Source organism: Papaver somniferum, chromosome 6 (assembly GCF_003573695.1).
Source record: "Papaver somniferum cultivar HN1 chromosome 6, ASM357369v1, whole genome shotgun sequence".
In the NCBI taxonomy this organism is placed as follows: domain Eukaryota; kingdom Viridiplantae; phylum Streptophyta; class Magnoliopsida; order Ranunculales; family Papaveraceae; genus Papaver; species Papaver somniferum.
This window is the reverse complement of record NC_039363.1, coordinates 143,994,977-144,006,986: the sequence shown is the minus strand read 5'-3', so window position 1 is coordinate 144,006,986 and position 12,010 is coordinate 143,994,977. Positions and strand designations below refer to the sequence as shown.

The following is a 12,010-nucleotide window of genomic DNA, read 5'->3' as shown; positions in this document are numbered from 1 at the left end:
CAAGGTCCCTAAAAGCTAAACCACCTAATTCCTTAGGTTTACAAACTTTGTGCCAAGCTATTGGATTTGAGCCCCTGTTTGAATTATATCCCCAGAAAAATCTTCTTTGAATAGTGGTTAACTTGTTGATGAGCTGTGTAGGTAATTTGTAAGTACCCATTTGATAAATTGGTACTGAATCGAGGACATGTTTGATCATGGTAGACTTGCCAGCCTGAGTGAGAGATGTGGAAGACCAAGTTGAGTATCCGCTCATGAAATTGTCTTCAATTTCCTTAAAAGCATCTTGCTTTGAGTGACCCAGCAGTAGTGGAGAACCAAGATATCTTTCCTTAGAACTCATAGGTTTGACACCCATTGAATCTACCATTTCAGAAATAGTTTTCTTGCTGAAATGTATTGAAGACTTATCAAAGTTTATGACTTGAACTGATTAAGTGCTGAAGTTATGAAAAAGATCCAAAAGATTATTATCTGAAGTGATATTAACTTGAGTGAAAATCAAGCAGTCATCTGCAAAAAACAAATGATTAATGGCTGGAGAACTAGCAGCCACTTTAGTACCTTTAATGGAGTTATTCTGCCGTGCATTGGAGAGATGTCTAGACAAAAATTCCATTGCAAGAATGAATAGATAAGGCGACAAAGGATCACCTTGTCTGATCCCCCTTGTAGGATGAAATTCTTCACAAGGAGATCCATTAAACATGACAGAAAGAGAAGTAGTACTGATACATTGATATAAGAGCATATAAATCATCACTGAAGCCAAAATACTTAAGAACTTTGATCAAGAAATCCCACTCAAGTCTATAAAAAGATTTAGACATCTCTAACTTTAAATCCATCCAACTTATTTGCCCTCTTTTCTTTTTCATAGAATGTATTATCTCTTGTGCAATGACAGTGTTGTCACTTATAAGCCTCTCAGAGACATATGCTGCTTGATAAGGAGAAATGATTTTCTCCTTTAAAGGCTTAAGTCTTTGAACAATAATCTTTGATGTTATCTTGTAAGATGTATTACATAACCCAATTGGTCTGTAATATGTAGCACAAGAAGGCTTTTTCTTCTTTGGAATGAGAGAAATGTAGGTTTTGTTAATTTGTCTCAGAATATGCTTTGTTTGAAAAAAACTGATAACCATCTGGCAAACATCCTCTCCAACAATATTCTACTGGCTCTTGTAAAAACCTGCTTGAAAACCCTCGGGACCTGGAGCAATCCAATTTTCCATACTTTTAAGAGTATCATGGATTTCTTGATGTGAAGGAATAGCTGTGAGATGAAGATTGTCCTCATCAGTAATAATAGAAGGAAGTATCATGAAAAGATCTTCATTGAGGTTCACAAAGATAGAAGTACTTATTTCCTTAAAATGAGAAGTAAGATGTTCTGATATATCTTGTCTTGTGTGTCGCCAGTTGTTGTTATGATCTTACAAAGAATCAATGTTATTCCTTCTTCTTCTTCTTTTGATCTTTGTATGAAAGTATTTGTTGTTATTGTCCATGTCTTTAATAAACTGATCTATGGATTTTTGAAGATAAAATTCACTCTTGTTCTTGTGCCATTTCTGAAGGTCCTTGTTGATACTTAGAATCTAATTATGGTTGAAATCTGAAGGAGGTTGAGCTTGTAAAACATCAAGTTGTTGTTGTAACTCATCCACTTTTCGATTGATATTACCGAAGTGATTCTTGCTCCATAAAGATAGTTCTTTTCTAGCTGGATGAAGCTTATTAACTAGATGATATCCTGGTGAACCTGTGATGTCTATGCTCCAAGCTTTTTCAATAACAGAAGCACAAGTGCATCATTTAACCATGTAAGGAAAAACTTAAATGGCTTCCAATAGTTAGGTAAACTAGCATCAGATAAAAGCATTATAGGAGTGTGATCACTACCAATCTGGGTTAAATGCATATTAGGATAACTTAAATTCCAGTTAACATTCCCTAAAGCCATGTCTATCCTGGACCTTCTAATTCCAGTTCCTAAGTTGTTATTAGACCATGTGTAGTCTTTCCCCTAATAACCAATATCCTCAAGACCACAAGTATTGACAATATTATTAACAAAACCATCAGAAGAGGAGGAAGATATTGTGTTATCATCTAGGAGATGAAAATTTAAGTCACCAATTAGAATCCAAGGGCCATAATGGTTTCTACCTATCTGTTGGATGTAGTTCCACTGTTCTTGCTTCCTATCAAAGTCTGGGTAACCATACATACAGGTAAGCAGATATTCAGGGCGACTAGGATCATGTTGAACAATGAGATTAAACATGTTGTAAGTGGAATCATGTAGCTCACAAGTAAAGCCATCTTTCCAAAGAATGAGTAACCCTCCAGATAAGCCTATAAGTTCAATAAAGGCTTGGTTAGGATATTGAAAATGAGATATGAGAGGTCGACTTTTATCCTTAGAAATTTTAGTCTCATAAAGAAAGATTATGTCCGGATTCTGAGTTCTAATTAGATCAAACAGAGGATCTCTTGTAGCAGTGGTCTTAAGTCCTTGAACATTCCAAGATATGAGTTTCATAGTGCTGTTTAAATGATTCTTGTAGTTTAAGAGAAAAAAGCAAATTACAAAGCAAAAAGAAAACCTAGTATTAAAGCACTGAGAAAAATTAACGTAACCCCTATTATGGCAATAAACGCATGCACATAAATGAAACAAAAAGAAACAAAAATAGTGGAAATACGAGCTAACTGTAATAGAAAGAGTAATTGAAAGCGTAAACACAAAAATAGAGTTTATGTTGGTAAGAAATACCTGAATCTTCATTAATGTATCTCCATATTGCTCTCCTCGAGTTGTGCACCTTTGAGCTTCCAAAGATTCTATGATTGCATTTTCAATGGTATTTGTAGAAGAAGACTCAGGATCATTAATGTGACTGGTAGACTCATTGGAAATTTTGGTTCGTTTACCGAGTCTAGTAGTGTCATCTTCATTAGTTTCTCCCTGACTTAGAAGGTGATCTAGGTTGATACTGACACCATCCATTGGCGGAACAAAAGTAACAAACTTGGTGAAATTCTTTTGGTTCTTTCTAGAAACTGGAGCATTGACATTGGGCGTGGTCGAAAGGGTCTTCCGCAAGTTGCTGACTTTGCCGAAAAAATAATGTTTGTCATGAGCTTTGGCTAGATAAGCAGAAGATCTTTACAAACAACCTTACAATGCTTAATTATGTAGCAGTCAGTACAAATGCCTGGGGGATGTATTTCATAGTAAAACTTAATCCAGGAAAAAACTCAGCATTGGTGATGGCCTTAACTCCTATGTGAAGTGGATTAGTGAGATCAATATTGACGCAAACCTTGACAGGAAATCCTCCAACTGGGATGGCATCTTTTGGTTCAAGCGCCACAACCTCACCCATGATCTCTCCGATTTTGGTAACAGTTGCTACGTTCATATGCTCAGGTAGAAGAAACTTAAGTTGAATCCAGAATTGTTGAAATCCCCAGTGCTTCTATGTGTATACCATGTCTGGTATGTAATCATGAACAACCAACAGCTTCTTGTTGATATTTTAGGGACGTTCATTAATAACCTTATTAAGCAGAATCCAGGTGCTGAATTTTAAAATGAAAGTATTTGGATCAATCTCGACAATTTTAAGATCTTCTTCATTCATGAAAGGCCATGTGAATTGAATGTATTTCTCCACTAATTCATGTGTCATTATTCCTTCAATGATGACCCTTCCAATGGCACTAGCTTCCCAAGCATTTCCTTCATCTTCATATTTGTCATTATTCTTGTCATGCTGAACAATAACCATTTCATTGGTGTCTCCCAGATCAAGAACTGCTTGCTTGAACTGATTGACAAGTTCTCCAACTTGGTCTGATTTATCTTCGTCCATGATGACGATACTGAGAAACAAATTAGGGTTTGAGAAGATTTGTTTGTAGAGAGAACTTAACTCTATAGTATTCAATAGCCTAGAAGGGATAACGTCAATGAATGCAAAGATTTTGTTACTCTTTTCCGAGTTATATGAATGAAATTTGGTAGATATTTGATTCTTATAACTAAGGCAACTACAACTGGCATAGACAAGGCTAAGGAGGAGGACTAGCCAAAATTTACGCTTGACTCCGAAATTGAATTTTTTTGAAAATAAGGAAAGGAGGGCTAGTTGACTAGACCTGTTTACTGAGTTGAGACAGTAACAAATCTTCTTCAAACCATAACCAATGAAGCAATCACATAATCTGCAGATGTCCAAACGAACAAAGATAAAAAGCTCAGCAAATGCTATGAACACAACTATAAAAGTAGCAAACGCCATTAGAGGAGTAACAACTTGTAAACACATCTTAGAAGAGAAAATAATGATTAGTTACTCAACATAATAAAACGATAAAAATTTAAATATGTGAGAAAACGAAATGTCAATAATCTTGAAAAGTTGTTAAAACATGATGAAAGAATAGATTAGGATTAATAAGAATAAGAGTAGTGATCAATATTACTCATTAGAGATTCAAAATCAACTTTTTGTGGAAGCAAAAATGGACGAGTCAAAACATTAGTTTCGACCGATTCACATAGAGGAGAGAGAATTGCACGTTGAAAAGGAGATCCCTAGAACCTAGATATGACACTTTATTTAAGACTAATGATTGTTTCAACAGATCCAAGAAAAATCCTATTATTAAGTGTCTAATTTTAATGATTTTTCTCCTAGAAAGTTTTTTTTTTTTTTTTTGATATCCTTTAATACAGACTTGCTAGAAATATAAGGTAAGAACCGGACCGGACGTCAAACCAGTAAAGTCACTGGGTCAGGGTCAATTGGGTTAACCAGTGGTTCAACCAGTGGTTTAGTGGGTCAACATATATATATATATATATATTAGCCTAATTAACCAGCTGTAGAAATATATACCTAGCCTATTAGATTTACACGTCTAAAGTGGGAAGCCACAGTCGTGGCAAGTATTCAAGGGTAAGGGTAACTTTGGAAGTTTAATATCCAAATGCCCAACCTCCTAAACCTGAGTGTTTAATGCATACCCACTATTCCTAGCCGCATTTTTCTCTTTCTCTCGTCTCTTTTCCTATGCAACTTTCTACTTCTTTTCCTCCTTCACTATCGAGAACGTAATCCATGATCTTCATCTTTATGTTAATATTAATATTTTCGGATCCATGCATCTTCTCTACACAATGATGCGATTGCATCTTTCATAGTAGCATCAACAACACAGGATGTTCATCAACAACACAGGAAACATGTTGATGAAGATCTACTTTTTTGATTGATTTTTGGTCAATTTTGTAGCATCTTTCAACTGTCGTCATCTTATGGTGTAGTTATAGTTTTGATTCATGTTAAAGCAGTTAGGTTTGAATTATAAGTTGGATGTTTATAAATTGAAATATATATTGGAGATCATTTTTCATTTTTTTTCTTCTTATTAACACGATTTAATATATCCTGATCAAACCAGTTTTAGACCGGACTGGGTCTCATGGGTTACTGGTCTAATCCTCCGATTTACCGATTTGACTGGTTTTTTTAATATGTTAGTGGTTCAGTATTGAGTCGGACAATTTTTCTGACAAGTTCACTGGTTTACCGGTCTAACCGGCCATTCTGATTCTTAAAACACTCATATATATCAAATAGTACTTACTGAAATGAATTTCAAGGTTTTTGAATGTTCGTACTATAAGTTTTATTTTATAAATAAAGAATCTTTGAACAAACATGATAATCACATCATAAGCATAGCCGTGTTAGGAAGGGTACCTGAAGATGCTATTTGATTGAATCCAAGACGTCTGGCAAGAACAACTGTATATCAAAATACCTTGCAAAACTCTTAGTTTCTCCTTCTTGACCTTTTGTGTGATAAATAATCAAAATTCTTGAAACAATACTGATGGTTATTGGGTTCCTTTTATAAGTAGAAGGAGGACCAAGTTTCATAGGATTTAGAATCAATCTTGACCGTCCATCAAGGAATAGGGAATATGAAAGGATCCCAAAATTGTAACCGACATATTTAGCAATATTCATAATGAACCAAGTTATTACATGGCCCAAGAGGATATTTCTATGTGTAGAAATATTCTTACATGTACTTCTCATATGCAAACAAGAGTTAAGTTAATCAGTGAAACCCAAATTTTAGCCTTTATGTAGTTAAAAACTTCAAAAACAAGATCAAATCCCTTTTTTTTTTTGAGAACTCAAGATCCATGTGATAATTTGTATAATGGTTAATCGTAGAAAACATGAGGCGCGCATAATTGCTAAACAAAATTTAATGGTTAACATAATACCTTGATCAAGCAAACTACTCATGCGAGTCATAGCGGTGGCACATTGTCCTGTTATCAACATGTGCCCTTCCATGTACCACAACACAAACAACTTACTTAATCAGGCCTTAAATAAGGATATCTTAATGGTCCAGTGATGTCTTCAAAAGAAAGACAATTTCTGTGAACCTTCATCCATTTACATAAATGTATACTCAACATGGATACAGAAATAATTCAGAATGACATCAATAAGAGCTCAATAAGGGTTCAAAATGAAGCACATAAATTAGCTGATTCAGTAATCAATTACTCCAACATACCGAATGTAGCGCCCCCTAAGCTAGCAGCTGACTAATCCAAGAGATTAACTAAATAAAGAGGCACTACGAATCTAATTCAAATACTTAAAACATTCAATTAAGAAATCTGCTACAAAATTTATCCCAAAACTAACCCCGCTCAGAATATATATATACATGAACTTCTCTCAAATAATACATATATAATAGTCAATTGGTTTACAGATACAATAAACAACATAGAGGTAACTAATTAACGGAGTCAACACTTGTGGCTTTCGCTGCGCAACTCTAATCTGTCTCTGAAAACTAAAAGTGGGAATAATTAACATTTAACTTCTAAGTAATCATAAACAAGATTAAGAAAAAACAATAATGTTTTCCCAGACATTAAATAGTGACCAAGTCACTAAGATACACAAACATGAATATGGACAAGCTCTTTCGTCAAACAATGTATACTATGGTTGTGCAATTCCAAACTCGCAAATCCACACCTAATCGTAAATATGGATGTCGACAATTCCGAACTCGCAAACTGTCGACTGATATAAGCATAAAAGCTGAATTCATGTAGTTATAAATGTGAAGGAGCGTATCCTATATACCACAAGTGGAAATTCGTATTTCCCATAAAAATTCATATGAAAAACAAACATTACAAGTCCTTTCCAAACCATGGAAAGATTAACAAAATCAACAGAAATATAGTAATGCAATTTAAACAAAACATGGAATGCACACTAGACATTGCATGAGTTTGTTAAGCATAAACTTTTGTAAAAGAAACAACAATGGTTACAAAAGAGTCAAATGTATTCCCACCTCTTTTGATGACAAGCCACGCCTACCTCGAGATCCACGATCCACTGGTTCATCCTTTGAATCGAGCATTGTTAATAAGGACTAACTGCAATTGCAGTTCCAAGCTTTCACAATCCACTAAACTAAATCATCACCAGATTCCCCAAACATCAATTCTCTGCAATTCTAGATATAACTAAGTTACAACTATATCTTCCGGTCCATCACTTCAAATCCCAATTCAACTAGAACCATTACCAATTCAGTTAACTCAAACAATTCAGCACAGTTAAACTGCCACTGCATCTCTAGAACTATCAATTCAACCTTTCTTTACTTCTCAGTTTCATTATCCTTTCTCAAAACCTTGTACTTCATCAGACCATAACCTCTGCAACATATCAATTCCAACAATGTAACCTCCATTCGTAAATCCCAATTCCAAGATCTACATTTGCATCTTAACACAACTATCACCATTCCTTTATCAACAGACTCCAATTGCATTTAAACTCCACCTGCACATTCATATCCCCTGCAACTTCAACAACACCACTACAACTCATAATTCTATACAATCACCCACACATTCCCTTGCACCTTACAGCACCACCACAGTTAAATCAGCTCTAGAGTTCAATTCGTATATCAATCTAACCTTTAACAATACTCTGTAATTCAATACAATCCAAACTATAATTCCAACTTGATTCTATATCCATCTAAATAGTTATCTCCACAATCATATAAAATCAACCATGAAATTGAATAACCTTACCTATACTGAGAAAGAACAATTACCTTAGAATGATTTCACTTCAATAAATTGAGAAACTCCCTTTCTTGCCTGACTTGATTCAACATGTCATCTTAAGACAACAACAAACCCACCGGTTCAGTTCAATCAACACCAACAGCGGCAACTTTACTCCATCTCCTGAGCTTCAATTACAACCACGGCTAACTCCAATTCTTCTCACTTTTCTCACAGCTGTTTGAACTCAACTCTTGAATCAGCACCACTGAGAATTTCTTCATCACCAGAGATAACTCCATCATATCCTTATTAACACATAATCAAGCCCTAGCTTCATAAACAACTTCAAAACCCTAACTTCAATTACAACTTATTCTTCAACTTCAAGTTCTAATTCAGGTAAAACCCAACTTCAATTCCTTCTTAATCATCATTAAAACAAATCCCAATTTCCTAATTCTTACCAACAGGAAACCTAGCTCTCCATTTCTTCATCAGAACCACTCCAAAACATTAATTAATCAACAACCCTCCTAATCTTCAGTTGTTACAACTCAATATCATCCTCGTCTTACACAACTCAGAAGATAATCCAATTCAGAAAACCTTATCTCACTGATTCTTCATCACAAAAACTTCATATCATTCAATTAAACATAAACCCATCTCAATTCCATCTCATTCATCACTAATCGAACTTCTAAACAACCTTCTGAGAAAACCCTAATTCTAATTTACAGTAACATCAATATCTCCTTTTCTTCCCAGAGCTAACCAATAACAGCACCACCTACAACAACCAATACTCAAACACCCCCATCTCTCTCTCGGTCTAGAAATCTATTTATTTTAATAACTTGATTCACCAGCAGGTGAAGAACGGAGAGGAGGAAGAGAAAAGAATGAAGAAGAAGAAAGAAAAAGAAAAGAAGTGAATGAGCTTATCTGTTCGATCGGTATTGATAAGGCCAAACACAGTTGATAAATGCACCTACCCAAATGATATGAGAAGCCAAGCGGTTATGATGAATAATGAAAATTTTACCCTTCGTACATATCAGAAGATATCTTCTTTGTCCGGTGTCCGAATGACGCATTCGAGTAGTCCATTTCGCAAAACTTTTCGAGATCTATCCAGCGGTACCGGTTTCCTATATAGATCGTTGTTAGATTAATTCTTATTAATTATCGTCTGTGTTAAACTAATCGAGTTATTAATGGCTAAATCGATACTTGATCGGTCTAATAGCGTTGACAAGCTTAAGGGTCCTTACATTCTCCCCACCTTATATCATTTTCTTCCTCGAAAATCATACTATTCTTCTGGTCTTCAAAAACTCCCCACCTTATAGAATAACCGCATTTGTTATCTAAGCGCAATCAACATAAACAAAGTACAAACCTATATGGCTCTATAACTAAAATCTAAAATTTGTAGCTCTAGGTTCAATTACACTGAGTTAAGTTCTATCAAATACGGAAGTCTAAGTTTCTTACACTAATTTCTATCTTATAAAATACTTGTCTCTAATTACAAAGGAGATTCCTACGAATTTGTTTCTAAGTGAATTTATATCTATCGGTTTCCTAAAGAATAATACTAAGCTTTTATGATCGGTCATCTCTGAATGCAGTTGCCCTGTCAAGGTTGGCCAGTCCTAACAATGCCTTCCTACGAACAGAGAAAACACAACCTTCACTATTCCCCAGTGTTGGATTAACTAAGTGTTAACTTATTATGACTAATTAATTTCTAAATTCTATTGTAACTGATTTGACTTAAAAAATTTACTTCATAAATTATATAAATAATTCACAGCATTTTAAACAATTTAATCATCTGAATTATTTATTTATTTATTTATTTATTTTACTAATATAAGTGATCCCAATTCGATTTTACATCAATTTATAATATCTGATAATTTTAACTTTACTGTAATACCATATATAAATTTTCCAAATATTATCTATCATAAATTCCCTACTAATTTAATTACTCAAATACTTTTATCAACTGTATTATTACTTTTAAGTTGATAGTCCAGTTGGTACACTAAGCCCTAGTCTTCTAAATATAATTTTACATTCTCATAAAGATTTGGCATAATAGATTTTATTTATTCAGATTGAATCCATATACTATATCTTATTGAATATTGGCGTTGGTAGTCTAATATGATTTTCATTTGAGTCTACATAAAATTTTAATATGTCCTAATAGTCTTTAGATTTTGCTATTAATATAAGGTGTCCTTTTAATATACAAATCTATTTTCTTTTAATTCTAATACTAAAACAAACATCTGAATACTATTCTTAATACTTCATGTATATTTGTTCCATCTTAAAGATTTACTGGATCATTCATTAGACTAAACATAATATTTGTGCAAGATTACTAATAGGTTGAGTCTTTTATTTTATATATTATGTCCTCACTTTCTTAAATCCACCCAATAAGTATTATATTAACTATCTAGTTTAAATGAAAAACATACATCTCTAATTTGTCATTAGTTTAATTTACAAAACTTAATCATAGATACGCATTATTAATATTTCATAGCTATTTAATCCTAATTATTATTTTATCGTTATATATCCTTATTAAAATTTTAATTATATTAAGTTTAATATAATACTAATTGATAAATGCTAACATAATTTATTAAAATTATTATTACTTTTATTATCTGTAATTACTATTATAATATTTTTATTATTAACATTGATGATCGAACTAATATTCTAACTACTCTTTCAATTATTATTGGGTCCCAAAAATATTATTAACATTTATGTAATTATAAATTATTGACCCTATGTATAAGTCAAGGTGCTTAACAAGTTTATGTGTGACTTACAAGATTTATAAATAATACTAATCTCACTATGTTTTTTTAGTATTAGATTATATACGTGTTCATACTTTTTAGATTAATTATTCTCAAATCCTTATTAGCTAAAGTTACAGGTGTACCCTACAACCTTTACTTCATTACATAAACAAACAACCAAACAAACGAATCAAATAATTCTTTTAATTATTGATAACTTTTAGTGATTAAAATTTATCTCACAAACCCAACCCAACTCTTAACTAATCAAGTTCAGTAACTGGCACTGGTTATTCCTATTGTCACCCATATAAGATCTAATAGTGAGCTCTGACGCCAAAACTGTAGCGCCCCCTAAGATAGCAGCTGATTAATCCAAGAGATTAACTAAATAAAGAGGCACTACGAATCTAATTCAAATACTCAAACATTCAATTAAGAAATCTACTACAAAATTATCCCAAAACTAACCCCGCTCAGAATATATATACATGAACTTCTCTCAAATGATACATATATAATAGTCAATTGGTTTACGGATACAATAAACAACATAATAAACATAGCGGAAGTTAACTAATTAACGGAGTCAACACTTGTGGCTTTCGCTGCGCAACTCTGATCTGTCTCTGAAAACTGAAAGTGTGAATAATTAACATTTAACTTCTAAGTAATCATAAACAAGATTAAGAAAAAACAATAATGTTTTCCCAGACATTAAATAGTGACCAAGTCACTGAGATACTCAAACACGAATATGGACAAGCTCTTTCTTCAAACAATGTATACTATGGTTGTTCAATTCCGAACTCGCAAATCCACACCTAATCGTAAATATAGATGCCGACAATTCCGAACTCGCAAACTGTCGACCGATATAAGCATAAAAGCTGAATTCATGTAGATATAAATGTGAAAGAGCATATCCTCACATAAGTAAACAAACATGTATAAGGACAAACTCCTTCTTCAAACAATGTATACTATGGTTGTGCAATTCCGAACTCGC

At 33.3% G+C, this 12,010-nt stretch overlaps 1 protein-coding gene across 1 annotated transcript; it reads right to left on the bottom strand.

Moving 5' to 3' along the window:
* Positions 1–2,032: 2,032 nt before the first annotated feature.
* Positions 2,033–3,019, bottom strand: LOC113291607. The gene is made up of 2 exons (XM_026541123.1): positions 2,786–3,019; positions 2,033–2,569 (listed from the first exon to the last, which is right to left on the bottom strand). The coding sequence occupies exons 1-2, from the start codon at positions 3,017–3,019 to the stop codon at positions 2,033–2,035; spliced, it is 771 nt and encodes a 256-aa protein (XP_026396908.1).
* Positions 3,020–12,010: the final 8,991 nt, after the last annotated feature.